This window comes from Carassius carassius, chromosome 28, assembly GCF_963082965.1.
Source record: "Carassius carassius chromosome 28, fCarCar2.1, whole genome shotgun sequence".
Lineage (NCBI taxonomy): Eukaryota > Metazoa > Chordata > Actinopteri > Cypriniformes > Cyprinidae > Carassius > Carassius carassius.
In genome coordinates, this window is record NC_081782.1 from 16,959,756 (window position 1) to 16,979,645 (window position 19,890).

Here is a 19,890-nt window from a genome sequence, read left to right on the forward strand (position 1 = left end):
AAGAGAGACATATTGTACAAAGTTTAGCATCTGTCTATGGTTATATGTCACAAACAATAACATAAATGCATCTGCATAGAATCCTCTTAAAGGGATATTTCACCCCAAAATATACATTTTGTCACCATTTAATCACCATTAAGTTGAATTATGAATTGAAAGTATATGTTGAACATATTTCTTTTTTCTGTTGAACACAAAATAATATATTTTGAAATATGTTGGTAAGTTGTTGTTAGACATTGACTTCCATAGTATGGGAAAGAATACTATGAAAGTCCATAGCTACTGTTCGGTTACCAACCTCTTTTGTGTTCAAAAGGTTTGGAGACTCATACAGGTTTGAAAAAAATTGAGGAAAAGTAAAGTATGGTAACATTTTCATTTTTGGGGTGAACTATCCCTTTAACTTCAAAACGGAACAAAGCAAGTTAAAGATAGATATGGACCTCGCTTGGGAGAAGGTCAAATGTGAAGGGTTTTTATTATTATTATTATTGAGGTTAACACAAGGCGACTTGCTCTGTGTCAGTTCTCTAAAAATTGACATGTACGTAAATAACACTGTCAAAGTAAAACTGTGTTAAAGTAAAAACAGAATTTTACATCTGCACCAAAATAAGAATAGAATAGAAAATAAATAAATTCAACAAATAGTGATACATACACAAGCTACTTTAAAAAAAATTACTGTGTGTAACTTTTTGTCCCTAAATTTAGTTTGTTCTTAATTTTTACTTTCTTGTTAATTTTTTATTATTTTTTTTTGTGTCATTACAGACACAAAAAAAAGAGATATTGTTAATAAAAAGAGATATATGAGAGATATTCACTAACGCTACCTTGAGAAATGTTCATTGTAGTAATGCGTGCGAATAAGAGTGTTTTGAAGGGCTGATGATCCTCCAGCAGTGTGTTTAAGCTCTGGGAGGAGCCTGTGACAGTCGCTGCTCTGGGGTTGAGTTGATTTCTATAGTATATCGCGCGAACTGACGCTGCTGTGTTTCGCTTACAGATCTGAGCAGACACGCATGTTTTGCACGCTCGCGCGCAGACAGCGGAGCGCGCTGGAATGGTATTCATGGGCGGTGGACGTAGAAAATGACCTTTTTTTGATAACGGCGAGGGCTGGGATTTGTCGTGCTCATCGCTAGAGTCAATTTCTTTTAACTACACTTTATTTATGTTGATTTAATAGGTCTCCGTCGCTCGCGCAGTTTGGATTTTATTTCCAGAATGGACCGCGTCAAAAGTTCCATGCAGCAAGTCCCCAACCCGATTCCCAAAGTGCTCAGCCGTCGCGCTGGCGGGGCCAACAGTTTGGAAGTTGAAAAGGAAAACTTCGAGCGTAGTCAGGTAAGGAACTGTAAACACCACAGGGCAAGTTATTTCACGTAGCCAGTGTATCGCCAACGAGCTCATTGTATGGCAAGCCCTTTTATACATTAATTGCTTAAGATTAACTAGTATATATTTTTATGTTAGCCTATTACAATAATCATAAGATAATACTACACATTCCTTTGCTGCCAGTGGGGTAACATTGGTTAACATACATTACATTAGTTAACTAACATTTCTGATCTCTGTTGCATTTTTAGTAGTTAGAACTAGTTCAATTAAAATCTTACATGTAAGCTATTTTAAACTAACACATTCACTAATAGCCTAAAAAAACAATATATTGTTATAGAGCCTACCCTTATAGGTGTCTAACCAAGTAGTAGCCTACTAGGGACTGAAATGGGTACCAGAAACCACGAGAATAATAATCAGTCGAGAATACTAATCAGTCGAACATGAACAACAGAATTCTCAGACAGAATTCAATTAAGAAAATGTTCTATTTGACTATAAACTGATTAATGTCTATAACTGAAGTAATATGTACTAGTGACGAGTACTAATATTTGACTACTTGTCAATTTTGGAATAGGTACCCAAAAAAACATTTTATGTTTAATACGATGCATTACTTGCTGTTTCTTTTTAATTAATTTTGAAATTTTGTAGCAGTTTCTGAGTAAAATTTGTTTTATTACTTTTAAAGTAAATCCTAGTCACTAGTGGAAGGTTAATTTTTTTTTTTTTTTTTATAATCCAAATATTAGCAACACAAAATTAACTATTAAAAAAAATACATGTTAAACAACTTGCTATATCTGTAAAAAACCTCTTGCACTTAAACTATGGAACGAAGTAGGCAGTCAAAGAGCATTATTTGTTTTTAATTTAATGTATTAGTAAATGTAGATAACACGCACTTTATAAAAAATGTTGTCTGATTTTTTCCGAACCAGTCCAACAAATCTTTTCAGTTTTGCAAAGCTAACACACGGGCTGTCCAATAAGATTTGAGCATTACATCACATGTCCAGAGCAACTGCTTTTACCCAAAAGGTCGACGTGGTGGCACTAAAAGCTCAGAAGACTGTCTTGAGCACGAGCGTAAAAACAATAGATTGTTTGCAATTTTTTATTTATTTTATTTTATTGAGAATAGAACAAATAACAAACAGCATAGCATAAGACAGTCAGTGCAATACAAAGTGTGACATTAATTAGCAACAGGGGATCTGAAAACACTGTCATAATATTTAAACTTTTTGTTTTTTTAACAATTTCAAAGAAGATATAAAACAATCAAATTCCACAAAAAAATACCTTATATATTGGGAAACCAGGGAAAAATGCATTGTTGGTTGGCGCCACCTAGTGTGCAGTGAATTAGAAGGCGAACAATCATTTCGCGGTTTGTGTGAAAGCACTGTTCGTTTGCACTGTTCGTTTCGCCTCTTTTTCGCATCCCGCTCCGTGTTGGAAAGGCCTTTAGGGTGCAGAATTTTTTCCATCAGATTCTCTCAAGATCTGCATTTCATTTGATTCCTGAAGCAGCCGAGTAATGAGTGCTTTACAAAACCCTAAAATAAATTTTTATTTGCACCGTAAAAAAGCTGTCATGTTTACAAAACTATAATTGATGGCCTGTTAAATTCAGGTTCAAGTTCAACAAACCTTTGACCGTATCACACCTCCATTTTATCAGTCCACATTCTAGTGTCTTCCATTTGGGACGGGACCAAAGTTCTACCTGGTACTCTCTCAGCACAGGTTAATATAGATAATGGTGTCCAAAATGCCATTAAAATTGAATTACATGCACGCATTTGCCATAATATTATATTAATATGTATTATAAAAGGATATACCAAAATGTATAGATCTTTGTGACTTTTTGTCTTTCCAAACTGATGGCCATGTATCGAGCAGATGTAAAAGCTTTTAGTGGTTTAGAGATGTAGTGCAAAAACCATTGCGTTTGATGGTCATTCATTATGGTTCTTGCCATAAGCCTATAGTGGATTTCCACGTGTCTTCAATATACTGTTTATCATGACCTTTTTAAATTGCACATGCATTGAATTATGCAGTCAGTATCTGGGTGCTTGGGCCTGAAAGTGTGATGTGAAGTATAGAGAAATGCTTTCTCATTGTTCATGCACTCTTCTATTTCTCTGGGGGTCTTTCCCCTCCCCATCCAGACACAGCCATCAGAAAAAGTAGGTCACATGAATGAAGCTGCAGCCGACTGCCCTACTGGTGGGTTTCAGAGTGTTTGAAAACAGCATGAACCCGTTCTTGCCCAGATTTCTCAAGGTAGACATAGTGGCGGCAACTAAGATTTGCTTCATTTCTGGTTTGATATCAATAGTCAGCAATCTGCAGCATCATGTTTGACTTAAGTGTGCAATATTCAATCCTGTTTACAACTAGGACAGTGACATGGATTAGCGAGACTCATGTGACACATGCGCTCTTAAACTCCTTTAGGACCAATCACTGGGTCAGACTCAAACGTGAGTTTTCCTGTTTTTAGAATAGATTTCATCAGTTTGATTTTTAATTTAACTAACAACACTGAGAGCTAAAGTTCAACTGTAAAGCCTGAACTAAACATTCACATCTAAAAATAACACTTCAAGCAGCACAAACTGATCAGGTCTCAGTAGGAAATGCTATTGTGAGCGGTCCTTATCAGCTAGTTTGCCTGGAGGAAGTCTGATCCCATAATATCCCGTCTCTTTTCTGCCCTTGGAACGCTATGTTTAGATTAATAGGCCTTCTGTGGTGTGAGTTCAGCCTGTTTTAAATGAGAGGATGTTAGTGTGGTGCTCTGTAATGACATGAGCATGGCTTGCCTTGTGGCTGGGTGTTAGAAGACTAGCGTCTACTTAACTTGAGTTTTATATGGAGGAAATCTAAGCGGGGAACCTTTGTTGTGGTCGTAGTCTAGCAGAGGGACATCCGGCCAGCCTCGGAATCCACACGGATGAAATAACATGTTAAAGAGTACTGCCAAAATAAGTCATCCGCAAATCAGTCTGAAGCATTGTAAACATCCTGCAGAACATTTTGTATCAGGCGAAGTCATAAAGTGCGATGAGATGTGTATATGTGTGTATATATATATATATATATATATATATATATATATATATAATCTCTCTATATAGCTAATTAATGCAGCCCTAATCCAAACAATTCACAAATCCTGTTTTACATTTTTAAAAGACTGTTGTCCTGTTTCACATCAATGAAGTCAAATGAGCATTTTCATAAAATTTTTCATCACGTAAAAGGATTAGCTTACCCACAAATGAAAATGTAATGAAAATGCATTTATCCTTAGGTTGTCCAAAATGCAGATGAATTTGTTTCTCAAACTGAACAGATTTGGAGAAATGTAGCATTACATCACTTGCTCACCAGTGGATCCTATTCATTGAATGGGTACCGTCAGAATGAGAGTCCGAACAGCTATAATAACATCACAATAATACACACAACTCCAGTCCATCAAATAACATCTTGTAAAGCAAAAAAATTGCAACTTTGTAATAAACAAATTTATTGGGGCTTTTGGCCAAAACTTGAACTGATGGTCTTGTGGATTATTGTGATGTTTTTATCAGCTGTTTGGACTCTTATTCTGATGGCACCCATTCACTGCAGAGGATCCAATGGTGTGCAAGTGATGTAATGCTGAATTGCTCAAATCTGTTTTGATGCAGCAACCTGAAGGTTTTAATTTTTTTGAGTGAACTATTCCTTTAATGCTAATTTAGGTCTTGTTATATCAAACTATCCTACTTGAAAGCAGTTAAGTTTATGACCCTGCATCTCTTGTGCTTGTGTTTCTTCCTGTGCTGGTACCGTGCCCATGGAGGAATTCTCGGGAGTGGAGCCTAATCTTGCCTCCCTCTGTTTTTCCAGGACTCGCCCTCACAGAGCCAGACAGTCGTAATCTCACCTCCCTCTTAGCAGCCAATCTCTACTTTCAATATTTCACTTTCTCTATCTACAGTTTCAATATCCTACCATCTTTTAGTATTTTTATTTTTTCGGAATTAAGTATTTTACTGTTTTTCTGCTTATTAAAAGTAACTTTTAGACTCTTTCCATCTGACATGTGCACATTTACTGTAGCTCCTGCGTTTCAGAGGGTGAGTAGTGTTTGTTAGGGTCATTGACTGCAGGAGGGCATGTATGAAAAGCCCTGAGACAGCAGAACACGTGGGCCCTGGCCTGTGGCCTCCGTTCGTTTGCTGTGGATTAAAAATCCTATGAAGTTTGGCGGGCCGCCAGATGCCTGTGCCAGAAACAGTGTCCAGGGCATACTGCCATCAAACAGACCATTAATGCATTACTGCAGAGAATGGGGTCATATTAGATGTTGTTATTGTATGTTTGTGACATTGTACTTGCCTTCTTTAAATTTATTACTGTGATGAACAAATATGACCCCTTTATGGTGAACTCCCTTAGTGTAAAGTAAAATATATATTTTAATGTATTCAGGCCCATTTTTACTGTATAATGAGAAAAATAGTAATCTTGGTAATTATTCAAACTAAATTGATGAAATATTTGGAAAGGTAAATAATAAAAGACAATAAATATAGTTATGAAAAAGTAGTGCCATATTTGTGTCAACTATTGAACCAGCAAAACAGTAAGAAATACCCCCCCCCCCCCCATTGTTTGTATATAACATGAGACGTCCCATTTTGATGACTGCATCAAATTACATTTACAAAAGGGAATTTATATACATATAAAGCATATTAAAGTGGCACCCCTATTATGGATTTTTGAAACATTACCGTTCATGCAGTGTGTAACAGCTCTAAGTGAATGAAAACATCCTGCAAAGTTTTAAATCTGAAAGTGCACCGTGTATAAAGTTATCATCTCTCAAAAGAAAGAGTCGATTCTGAATCATTGAAACAAGTTTTTTTTAACCGAATACGAAATAGTTTCATGTTGATGTCAACATGAAACATTAGCATATTGCCCACCCACTTGTTGGTCTTTTCACGTTGGTTTGAATGAAAATGCAAATTAATTCTTTGCCACTACATGCATCTTTTGGAGCTGTAAAAATAGCGGTTTCCACGGTAACATTTTATCATGCAAAGGAGGGGTTTGGAAAAATTAATCATTGAGTGAATCATTTGGGAGTCATTGAGCAAGTAAGATAAAAATAGATGCATTTTATAAGACAACGAAAGAGGTTTTTTTTGACTCTGCATGCATAAATAGTCTTTTAATGTCCTCTAATGATTTTTGTTCTGAATATACTCTGTGAGATTTATTTTGGTTTACAAATTATTGTTACACTGAATACATTTATTTTTATTTTTTGCTCAGGAAAAAAAAACATTCTAATTATGAAAAAAATTAAAGCTGTATTAAACTTTTCTTGTTTTGATGCTCTCCTGACATGCATATATATGTATGTATGCATGTGTGCGTTTGTGTTCTTAGGGGCCATTCACACAGAATGCATTTTTCCATTGTTGTTGTTTTTCTGTGTAAACTCACTAGATGGATGTGTATGACCATTAGGCTCATGTCTTGCATCTTTTGCAGCATTTTGCACATGAGTGTCTCATTTTTAAGATGCTGTGTGGCGTTGAAAGTATTTCAAGTTGTACATGCAGTGACCAGTCTGAAGACATCGGAGGTGGGGCAAGCATTGCAAGGTTTTGTTTACAGTAGCAAGTTGACATAGCAGCTTTTATATAGGGGTCATTTTGTGCTGCATTTTTTTTTTAAACCATTCTTGAGTGCTGCGTCTTGCATTTTAGACACATAGACACATTCTATGTGAACAGCCCCCAATTGTTTTTTTCCTGCAAAACCTGTATTTTTGTTTAGTCAAACTATTAAGATCTTAAAAAGTTACTGAAATTTCTATAATGCAATTAAATAACCACTTTTAGCTCTAAAATAATTCCGCAACTAAAAATTGCTTTTTTTGTAAAGTCTTTGAGAAGTCATGAAAATTCCTCTGTCAAAAGATGTGGGAATCCTGTGGGTTGTAGCAAAGGTCACAGTTATACATTGATGGTTGATAGATCGTGCTCGGATCGCTTTGACGTTACATTTTTGTTCATTATCTAAAGTGGGCAGTAAACTTGTTGGGAAGTGTAAGCTTGTGGTCAGTGTGAGCTGGACAGACACAGACAGTGTGTGGGCAGTGACTCATTGGCAGTCACTCTACACTGCGTAGCGTCTCTCTGGGTGGACTATGCTTGACCAATAAAGCACTGCAGTGTAAACTGTCCCGATGTGCCTACCACACGGTACCAGGAAGTGATTGCCCTTTAAAGAGCACGCTTTGTTTGGAGAACACCCCTCCCGTTCCCGCTGCCACATTTTTCTTCTATGAGTGATTTGAGTGGCACAGTTTATGTAAACTTTGACTGATATCATGTCCAGATCATCTGATCTTGTGTGTTTTGTGGACGTCTGTCTAAACAGTTGACATTTTACGTAAAAGAACTGGACATCTGAGAATATAATTGACATATATTAGCAAATAATACAGATATACACTACAGTTCAAACGTTTAGGGTTGGTAAAATTTTTTTTTTTTTTTTTTCACTTTTTTGAAAGAAGTCTCTTTTGCTAACTAAGGCTGCAGTTATTACATTGAAATTACAGTAAAAACTGTAATATTGTGAAATATGATTACTATTTCAAATAAATGTTTTCTGTTTTAATATTTTAAAATCAAATTTATTATAAGCTGAATTTTTAGCATCATTACTCCAGTCTTCTGTCACATGATCCTTCAAAAATCGAGCATACTGATTTAATGCTCAAGAAAAGTTGCACTGCTTAATACGGTGCAAAGATTTTGTGAGATTTATTTCAGGATTCTTTGATGAAAATAATTTATTTAATGTCTATACTTTTGATCAATTTAATACATCCTTGAATTTGAAAGTATTAATTGCTTTAAAAAAAAATCTTACTGTTATAGTGAATACATCTGTTTGTATTCTGATGGGTTTTGTTTTGTATTACATGTACATTTGTAAACGCATGAAATTATATTTTAATTCAATTTCAATTCAGTTTAATATAAAAGAGCCATGTGAAGATTAGATCCTGTGATATGCTCTTAAAAAAAAGAAACAAAACTGCATTGCATTTAATTCAAACAGAATCTACATTTGTAGTTCCTGTCATTTATATAATATTAATAATAGAGGGGGCGTTTTATGTAGTGACTAATTACCTAATGATTTATTATTTATATGGTCTAACTTTTTAATTAAAAGCCTGTCTTTGGATCTCCTGTTACACATGAGCACCTGTTGGATTAAAAATGTATGGAGGTGCTCATTCTCATGCCGCTTTACCCCAGCATCAAAAAACCACCAGACGAGGGCGTCATTCACCAACATTACACGATACACACGTGATCATGTGAAAGCACGACTATTTAACTGGAATGTCATCAATCACGTATTATATTCTGCAAATTGATGGTTAACCTACATGTATATAAAGATTCCTATAGTGGGCTAACAGTTCTAGACAATGCATCTGTAAATCTGTACGTGCCATAATAACGCATTTTGCTCTGCAGTGGGTCTTGTGCCATTGCAGTTGAGTTTTAGTGCAGTTTGATTTTCTTTAGAAGGTATTTTTGTCTCGCTATGTGTAATACGTTGCATCAACTTTGCAACACAAACATATTTCCCCTCATAGTGACGTAACATTTGACACAATTTTGCTCTCGTTCTCTTTTTGTCCTTTTAAGTCAAAAGCTGTGGCAAATGACATCAGTGCATGAAGAACTCCTCCTCTAGTCTGTGTTTTGTGCTCCGTACTTGTCACATAATATTTAGCCCAGCGTCTTAAGCGCTTCTATTAAACGTTTATGACTCGCGTTCTTTGGGCAGTGACTTTTCTAGAGCCTTCTTGCGAGAGGGTCGAGCCATCTGCCAATCTGCTGTTCGGCGCGCGAGAAGGACGCGGGGGAAACAAGAGAACGGAACGGGAAAGAGGAGGAGAGAGGGACTATTCGATACTGAACCGGACACATGTTGAGTTAACGGACCGTGCCTGCTCCCTCAGCGGATCCGCAGTCTGCTTTTGATTCCCGAGCAGGGAACCAGTTCGGCTTCGCTTCCATATCCCCGTTTGAACCATGGACTCGAATAAAATGGTATGTAATCGACGAAATGCTGATGTTTAGCTGGTGCATATACACGTTTTGGGGGGCGGGGAGGGATTGGCGCTTGCTTGTTCGTTCGCGGGGTTGTTTTGTATGGAGGATTTGGTGATATGAAGTAACAGTCTTTGTGTGTTTATTTACATCAGCTTCAGACCGTCGCGAGCGTTTACTCCGCGGTCCGTCACGTCTGAACGAGTTGCAGCGCTCTCGCTAAATATTTCAAAACACATTTTAGCCATTGTTTGGGCTCACCAAGTAACGTTAGGCTTTTCCCACAACACTCCCGGATTTTAGCAAGTCACAGCCAGTGTGCTAATATAAGCCTCGTTGTTGGGAAATTGCGTTTAAATGGACCTCTAATGTATTAATGTTTAAAGAACAGGAACGCACGAACTGTTTTTATCAACTTAAATTGATAGTTTATTGTTTATTCACCTTCATAAGCCTATGACTATTTCGTTGTTGCTGTTCATAAGAGTCACCGTTTACTTTCATAGTATGAAAAAAACCCAATGAACGTGAATGGTGACTGAGACTCTGAGATTGTGAAATCATTCCTAACATTAATTAAATTTTCAGAAGAAAGTAAGTCATACAGGATTTGGATAGCATTACAGGATAGCATTTTACTTTTTTATGATTTTTATTTATTTATAGGAGTTAATAACTGTAGCTTTAAGTGTGCAGCTAATACAAACTGAGGTTTGAGGGTCACAGAGCTTATAGTGTGGATTTTGACTCGAGTGGCTCCTTAGGGCCTTGTGAGATCTAAGACGGTGTCTGTACCATTTTTGGACACATGATTCACTGTTTTGACTTCAGTCACTGCGTCCTTCTCTCTGCTTTGACTCCCGGCCCGCTATCAACATTGTATGATATCTGCTTGTTCTTAAATCTCTCATGTCATGCTCTGCTTGACAATGGTATGAAAACATCTCACTGGAGATTTTGTTTTTGAGGACCATGAGGCTAAATCAAGCTTTATGGAAAGTCAGTGATTGATGTAATTTGCACTGAAGCAAGAGCAGTGCTTTATTATTATTTTGATCTGTGTCTTCTGGGTTTGTTTGAGTGGTTTTGATCTGTCCTCAGAAACCACTTGTAAGCTCGTAAAACTGAAGTTTTTTTTTAATTGTACTGGTACAATTGTTGTAGATCTTCAGTTCCTTTTCTTTAACCAAAAGGCCTGTGGGGCCTTTTCATAAACCTGCTCCCCTTCCTCATCTCAGATTGTTTCGTCTGGGACAAATAAGAACACAAGAACAAGATTTAACTGGATTTTAGGTTAACAATTTATTGGAATAATTGTATATTTTTGCTGCTGTGATTTGTTACTATGTATTTGAGTTTAATCATTTTTATTCACCATCTAACTATTTATTTTGTTTTATTTACTTTTAATTCTATATGCATTTGGCAGATAATTTTATCCAAAGCTACTTTGCATTGCATTACTGGTATACATCTTACCATTTCATGCATTCCCTATAGAATTGAACCTATGACCACAGCATTGCTATCATCATTCTCTATTGGTCGACAGATGTATTCGAAGTAAACATTTTATTATTATGACAAGAACGTGCATAGAAACAAAACATCCTACTTATAAAATTCTTTTAAAGCAATAGATCTACCACAACTGAAAATATGGAAAATATGCTCACCATCAGGTCATCCAAGATGTTTGTTTTTCCATCAGAACAGATTTGGAGAAATTTACATTACATATCTTGCTCACCAATGAATCCTCTGCAGTGAATGGGTGCCGTCAGAATGAGAGTCTAAACAGCTGATAAAAACATCACAATAATCCACAGGACCCCAGTCATTGGCTAACATCTTGTGAAGTGAAGAGCTGCACGTTTGTAATAAACAAACAAATCCAACTTCAAACCATTGCTTCCAGCTCAAATATGATTCCTCTATCCATAATATTGTCTAGAAACAAACTTATGAATGGCCTGAGGGTGAGAACATTTTCAGCAAATGTAAATTTTTGCATGAACTCTTCCTTTAAAACCACTTGAGTTAGATTGCATGCCACACTACAGCACACTACTGAAACTGAAAAGTCATGTCAAAAGCATCTGAATTTATGCAGGGCTTGGGGCAAATATGCCACCGAATTTTGAAAAAATGCCCTAGATATTTAAAATGTTAGCTCATACAGTTTTATTGTAGGGATATGCAGTTAAAGGTTTAGTGTAGACACTAAAGGCAGGTTTGGCCTGTGATGTTGATGACCTTTGGATTTGACCCACCGTGCTATATCACAGGAAGGGGGAAAAATAGGAAGAAAACATCGCATTAATACATCTCTTAATTTTTGTTATTTCTGTATTGTTTTATTTTTGAAGTTGAAATGTAATTTTGTGGGGAAAACAAGGCAATAATTTGTCATTGTAATCATATTGTTTATTATATTTATTTGTTTGGTCAGCATCGTTGTGGGTTTTGATTCTTTTGTTGTTTTAAGCTGTAAGGACCTTTTTGAAATATTGGCAAAGTTAAATGGGCATGTAATGTGGTCAAGACCTGCCGGTGTGTTTTCCTGAAAATAATTGCAACCAGTCAGATTCAAGCATTCAGCAGCCCTTTAAGTATAAAGTGCAATAATGAAAGATGCGCTTGAATTTGTTGTTGTTCTGCTTTTATAATTAACAGCTGTGTTTGGTCAGAGTGAAAATTAGTAAAATAATATATATATATATATATATATATATATATATATATATATATATATATATATATATATATATATATATAACCCTCATAAATATAAAAAAATAGACCCGTAAATCAATTCTGCTGGCCAGGTATTGGTTTTTAATGACATCACTCCCTTAGTGATGTCATGGCATGGTTGTTTAGTGTGAATTAAAAAAAAAAATCCACTCCAGAGCCCTATGTAGGTGTTGACAATGTTCCCTGAAAGAGGGAGTTTGAGTCATATGGGTAAAAATTTTCTTTAAAACGGAAGAAAACGTAATTTGGTAACCCAGTACACTGTCGCCTTTCACTGCTGTGACCTTTAAGATAAGTGGAGCGGTTCGCCGAAGACTGTGTTAGCTGAAAAAACACAAGTGGCTAAGTCTGAGTGTCAGTCCCCCCCACTCATCAACACGGCAAGAAAGGAGAAGTCTGTCTATGTTCTTGTAGGGTGTGAGAAGATCTTGTTGTTTTCAGGTTGTTCAGTCTTGTGAACTGAGTTCCACCTCAGGAAGTCGAGAGGTATTTTTAGTTGTTTCAACTTTAGTTTTACACCCACACCTCAGAAAATGCTGAAGAGAAGCCACAGACCAATACCTCATTCAGTGCTCTGTTTGGCAGCCTGTTCTCTGAACCACCTCAAAGAAGTGAGATTACCCAAAATGGGAAGCTGGGAAGTTGTTTGGGTTGGCCACAGTGCCCCGTGGAGGACCTGCATTCTTCAGTCAGCCAGATTTGGGTAGGACAGGGTGATCCAAGATAGGAAGATCTAAAAGAGACATCAGAAGATCTCTGTGAAACTAACTCTGAGACAAGATACCTATTATGGATGTGACCACAGTTTGATGATCAACCCACCCCAAGCATCAGGATTTGGCTGCATGGGTCAATGACAGGTTTTTTTTTCTCTTCAGAATGCTTTTTATTTATTGTTCAGTTTCCATATTTAATGGAAATTTCTGAATTCAAATTAATTTAGTTATTTCTTGTGGTATAATCAAACAAATGTCAGGGTGACAAACAAGCCTCATTAAAAGAATAAAATAAAATAAAAAAAATACTAATAAAATACTAATGTTATGAATCTGTATTAATAATGAAAAGTTGGAATACTTTTTTTCTTAAGCAGTTAAGCAGATTTTTTAAAACACTGTAATACATTAAACGTTTGTCTGCCTAATTAAAACAAAACAGGAAATGACTTTTAATCGAGATCCCTGTTGACCAAATTAATAGGTTCCTTTAAATAACAAGAAAAAAACAACATAATTTGACTATTTTGTGATAAGGCAAGGTTAGTTTGGTTTGTAAAATGTCCTGTGTTGGTAAGACTCCCCAAAAATGTAAAATTTATGATTTGATATTTCATGATACTCAAAAAACATACTTTTTACCTTGACAAAATACAATATCATTTAAAAGTTTGAGGTCAATAAGAACTTTAAAAGAAGGTTTAATAATAAAAATATAAAAAAAAATCCATTAAACCCGTAACATTATTATTATTAATATTAATACTATTCCAATTAAAAATATTTTTTATTTAAATATCTTGATATTCCTGTGATGCAAAGCTGTATTTTCAGCATCATTACTCCAGTCTTCAGTGTCACATGATCCTTCACAATCGGTTGTGCTACTTAGTATTTTTGTGGAAATCATAATACATTTCAGATTTTTTTGATGAATTTACATTTATTTGAAATGCATAGCTTTTATTATAATGCAGCTTTGCATCCCAAAATTTAGAAATGTAGTGTATATTTAAAAACTTTCTTTTTTTAAAATAATAATTAAAATATATACTCCAGAAGGAATTTATCAAGGAGCATTTTTTTTTTTTTTTAACTAGATTTAAAAAACTTTTTTTCTTTATTCTGGACACTTCATTTTGGACACACCTATTTTCTGTTCTTCCATATTCAAGCATAAACTCACCCACCCCCAAATAATAGTGTTCAGTTGCAACTAGTTGTCCACTAATTACTTCTAATAGCATCCCTGCCTGTGTAATTGTGGAGCATCATGGGTTAAAGCATAAACCTCAATATGAGGAGAGCTATTTCCTTACAGTCTCCTCTCCCAGCAGATGGGTCACATGAGGACAGCTGGCCATAATATCCCTGTAGTGCATTACTCCTGTCTAAGATCCCATTGATTTGATTGATGATGTGCATTTGGCAGTTCTATACAACATGACTGTCAGAACGGTTTGCAACGCAGATGTTTGCAGATCATCACTCAGTCACATATGCTTTGCTTAACAAGTTTGCATCAGCTCCATATAGAAAAAGTGCCACAGTAATTAAGTGTCTAATGGGTTGATATTGCTGTAGGCGAGGAATTGAATAAACTAATTGTGGCATAACAGGCTGTTTGAAGAGGTTCTTTGAAATACAAAAGCAGGAAATTTAGTTACTCACTCTGGTGACAAGGGAAGAAATAATAAAGCAGTTGCATCGTTTTTTTGTGCAGCATGACACTGCATTTCTGCATGCAAACATATAAAGATGATTCCAGGCCCATATAGGTCCACAAGTTATTTCTTTCCACTTATAATAAGTAAAGTCACACAGAACGACAAGAGGATCAGTAACTTATGACAGAATACATTTTTTTGGGGTGACCTATCCCTTTAACCTTATGAAGCCTACTGTACAATATTTGATATACAAATTTCTAAGGTCACCATATTACACCATGATCAAAACTTATCCAACTTGTACATCTGCAGCCACAGGACATCACTAGTCCCTCACACTGCTCTGGTGTGATCATCTTCTACTCTTTTCCACAGTTCGGTTAACTGTAGTGGGTTTCTTAGCCATAACTTTGTCACTAAAGGTTTTCCAGAGATGGGTTTAGATCAGGGCTGCCAGTGTTTACAGTGCTTCACCTGTTTTGTAGTGTAATGGGGGCATTGTCCAGCATGAAAATTGCAGGCTATTTGAGAGATGTTTGCAGGGAAGAAACTGCATGTTGCTGCAGGAGGTTATCTCCACACAACATGATCCTCAACTTAGCCTTTTGATTCTTTCTGCTGTTGAGAGGTTTGGTCTTAAACATCTGGACGTTGTATGCCTAGACCGATCCTTACCCTGTTCTGTGCTGAACTGTAAAGCGATTTCTAGCGGCAGTGTTGAACCAATTCCCCATTGAGATTCTCTGCATTATCCTGTCCTCTCATGCATTTGTCTTTCCTGGGTGACCAACATTTTTGGGGGACTTGTTAAAAGTTATTAACTTTGTAAAAATGCAGTATTCTAGAAATTATAGTTTGGAACGACCAGCTAGTCTTGCTATGGCTGCTATGGATGCATCAAATTTTTGGCTGCCAAAAATGGCATTTTCGGTTTTCGGCTGCAAGAAAAAAATGGCAGAAAATATATGGTGTGCCGCACCACCCGGCAGTGTTCAGCGTGCAGGTTTCACTCTCCTCTAGCCATTGTCACTGGATGGTGTGACACACCACTCAATATTCTGCTCTATGAATGTGTGTTCCACTCATGTACCGCTCATGATCATTTTAATGCAAAGCATTATTTCGATTTTCGGTCAAATGCATCCGGAAGTTTTGGTTTTGGCCCAGAATTTTCATTTTCAAATCCAACGATGGCCATGTTATAGTACAAAGAATGATCATGTACTTTTACGTATGCCTGATAACTTTTAAATGGGGGGAAAAAAGGGTTCCATTGCAGTTTTGCAAATTGTCTTAGCTGCTATGTTTATCTACTCTTATTTTTAAAGGTCTTAATTTCCTTATGATGGAAATGTATTGACGACATTTCTACTGATTAACTTTTTTATAGACTTTATGGCTCATGGACAGTTCTAGTCATATGCTTATCAGCTCTGACAGCATTATTGGTTGTTGGAGAGGAATGGAAGAAACCCATTTCTCAATCAGTGTATTGTTTTAAGTATTAGAGCATTGCCTGAAAACATTGTGTTGGGTTGGTCTATAAGAAACCTGGATGATTTTTCCAAGCTGCTGTCCTTTCTTCATTTTTGTTGTGTTTGAGATCACAGCTGGGACTTAATGAGATTCTCATCCAACAGATCCATCTTGTCTACACAAAGCCATGCCTTGTCACCTTTAACAGTGTTTCTGGCTACACAAGCCAGCACAGGGATGAAGACTGAACTACACACAACGACAACATTCTTTTTTTTTTTGGTCTAGAGCGAAGTATTATCAAAGTTTACTCTACCATTCCAAATTCATTTTTAAATATAACTGTTGTTTTAGAGCTAAAGTGTTTGTTTCTCTAAATAAAAGGAGTTTCAGCCATTTTAGAGGAAGCACGACAAAGACTCGACTGCCCTTACACACCTGCCACACTCATGCAACCATATGCATTATCTGATGGGCCGTTAAGGGTTCATTACGTTCAGCTGACCATGCCGAAAATATGATGCTTGTTTAAACAGAAACACTGTTTACATTTTGAAGGTACCTAGAACTGATGGCAATTTGGCGTCTGTGAAGGAACAGTAGAGCATATGGCTAATGGTTTTTCAATATCTTTCACAAGTTTGTTCTGCATCAGAGCTCTCGACGTTGTCAGTATGTATGTAGTTGAGAGATGAATCATAAACCATTAGGAGGATGTAGCCCAAGAGGTAATAGTGCTTTAGGTCATGTCAAACACTCTTTGAGCTCAATTTCATTAGTATTCAGTGGTGGTTGTGCAGCGGTGGTTAAAGTTGCTCAGTAAGGCTCTAGTGAAACACTAAAACTCACTGTTTGCCTCAGCACACAAGGAAGACTCTTCTGCCTGAGCTGGTTTTTAATCTTTAACCTTGCTGAAGGAAAGGCCCCAAAAAGTAATTCGAACTTTCTCTTTTTCTCTTCTACAGGCAGTGAGCATCAACAAAGCCATCAACACACAGGAGATTGCTGTCAAGGAGAAGCATGCCAGGAATATCCTTTTGTTTGTGTTGCCCTGAAAGATAACTATGAAGGAATGTGAGGGTTAATTAGAACCATGATGCTTATTTTATAATGAATAAGCATACAGCATCACCCAGTTTCCTTAAAATATACAAAATTAAAATCTGCTGGTTGACATCGGCATCACCAAATAATGCTTCGGTTACTCAACGTAACCTTGGTTCACTGAGATACGGGGATGAGTGATGCGGCGTCGTTTGATGCCTGCATAGGGGAAACTACTGTTAACTCTTTTACTGAAGCCTGATTGGTTAATGTTTGTGAGATGGTCTCGTCGCTGGAGGAGAAGATTCTGATGAGATGTCTGGTGGGCTTGTGTGCCATTGGTTTATGCAGCTACACAAACATTAACCAATCAGGCTTCAGTAAAAGAGTAAACAGGAGTTTACCCTAGCAGTCATCAAATGACGATTGCAACGGGAGTTATATCAATGTATTTATATTTATTTTATTATTTATTTTTGAATATTATTTTAGAATATTTACAGACCCATTCACCTGCAAATATTTTAAAGGGGTCATATGATGCAATTTAAAGTTTTCCTTTCTCTTTGGAGTGTTACAAGCTTTTCATGCATAGATAAGATCCCTAAAGTTTCAAACCCAAAGACATATTCTTTATAAAAGTTAAGACTCGTCCATGCCCTCCTAAAACACCTCGTTTAAACACGCCCACACGTCTACGTTAATGTGTGGGAAGATTTGCACAACACCGCCCAAATATTCACGCAAAGAAAGAAGGCGTTACTTTTTGATTCTCGCTGTTGTATTGTTGCTGCCGCCGCCATGTTGTGGAGATGCTGTTTCATTGTGAAAGCGAAACTACTTTGTTTGGTCTTCCAAAAGAGGAAACTAATAGAAATCAGTGGTTAAGTTGTATTTACAACAGTTCAACCAAAATATTCAGATGTGGGCAGCACGTTTTACAGAGGACCGTTTCCTGAACCTGTGAGAGTAGCCTTCAATGCCAGCTGTACACAAAGGTTGTTTCTATAAAGTTGGGCTTTACAAGGACAGTCTGGCGCTTCTGACTCATTGCCTTTTAGTACGTTTTCATATTTAAAGTATTTGCCACTGATGATTCAAACGTGAGTTTTGAGCAGTGTAGAGTAGCACTTGTTGTTTGTCGTTTCTCAAATCACAAATGCAGATATTGTTATATGTTTACGCGGTGTGATACGCAACGTGTAAAAAGACAGTATAAGTCATTATAATCCGTAATAATGTCTCCACTGGATGCAACAAACACCTCGTTTATGAGTTTATTGGTTTTGTTTCACGTACCAGGACACGACATCACAGTATGTAAAGGGGCGTAACATTTCCGTCACACTCTTGAGATATTCGGCCAATCACAACGCAATGGATAGCTGGCCAATCAGAGCACAACTCGATTTTCAGACCGATGAGCTTTGTAAAAATCGTTGCGTTGTGTTGGGCATAGAGGAGAAACTATAATGTACAGTATGTGGAAAATACGTTTTTTTTTAACCTTAAACCGCATAGAAAACACATTTCATTACACCAAATACACAAAATAATGTTATTTTTAGCAACGTCATATGACCCCTTTAAACTTGAACAGCTTTTAAATTAGCTTTTATTTTTTGTTTACTTAATTTATTTTATTTTGATGAATCTGATTTGAGGGTATTTCATTTTATAAACTTGCAGAGGTTTTAAAGTTGTTTTATGTTGTTTTAGGAACTAATTTTATTTTATGTGATTATTTTATTCAGAAGTATCTTAAATTGAGAGTAATATGTGGTATTTATTTTATGAATTTGAGCATTTAAACTTGCTATTTTATTTAATTTAATTTTATTTATGTTATGTTATTTTAAACATACCAATTATTCTGCCAATATTTGGCCACAGTGACTTTATCTGCATCAGCCCATAACTGTGCTTTTATTATTGTATAAATTTAATTGTATCATAATATTTGCAAATATTTGTATCATGTATTGGCTATCTGGTTTATTTATTAGATACCCAGTTTATTTTTAAATAAATATACACTATATGGACACAAGTTTTTGGAAACCCCCTTCAAATGAACAGGTTTGACTACTTTAGTACTTTAGAGTTTTTGGCTCAAGGTCTGCATGTAAAGTCCCAAGTTTTGTCCCTGACTGGCATCTTCACCGTGCATATTGGGCACGCATCATGAGAAGGGGGCTCACACATTCTGGCTTGCTGTCAACCGCCTGCCCCTTTCCAGCAATGCAGTGCTCTGCTGGAAATTTTGCCACGTCTTCCACAAGCTGCTGAGGGACGGCCATCCAAACGTGAGTACATACCGCAGTTGTACGTCTAATTCCACCTAAATCTCACTTTCTCTCAATCTCTTGGTTAGTTGATATCTAGCTCTCCATTTACTTCATTTATTTTTCTCACACACTCAAAACATAGTAAATGCTGCATGCATCAGTGACACTTGATGTGTGTGTGATCCATATTGAGTAAACTCTCACAAGCCCTGCTCCAAAAACCTAATCAGCTGTCTGCTTGGACAGGATTTTAAGGCATCCTAGGCACACTCATGACACAATCTGTTGAAAAAGGTAGGCAGCAGCATTGTGCAGCCGTCTATGATACCTTTTGGCAAAATTCAAGGCAGTGCTGCATATGCAGTGTTCAGTCCAAAATAAATTTTCATGTTTCATTCCAAACTGAAAATTA

At 36.5% G+C, this 19,890-nt stretch overlaps 1 protein-coding gene across 2 annotated transcripts in view; it reads left to right on the forward strand.

Moving 5' to 3' along the window:
- Window positions 1–962: 962 nt before the first annotated feature.
- Window positions 963–19,890, forward strand: part of hip1 (huntingtin interacting protein 1) — a 41,480-nt gene continuing 22,552 nt past the window's right edge. Inside the window, exons 1-3 of one of the 2 annotated variants that reach the window (XM_059514664.1) lie at window positions 963–1,356; window positions 17,112–17,175; window positions 19,354–19,496. In XM_059514664.1, the coding sequence (XP_059370647.1) occupies window positions 1,237–1,356; window positions 17,112–17,175; window positions 19,354–19,496 (327 nt within the window). In that variant the 5' untranslated portion in view covers window positions 963–1,236. Of the gene's footprint in view, window positions 1,357–9,168; window positions 9,528–17,111; window positions 17,176–19,353; window positions 19,497–19,890 lie in introns of those variants that run through there. The other variant, XM_059514665.1, reaches the window with a different exon arrangement.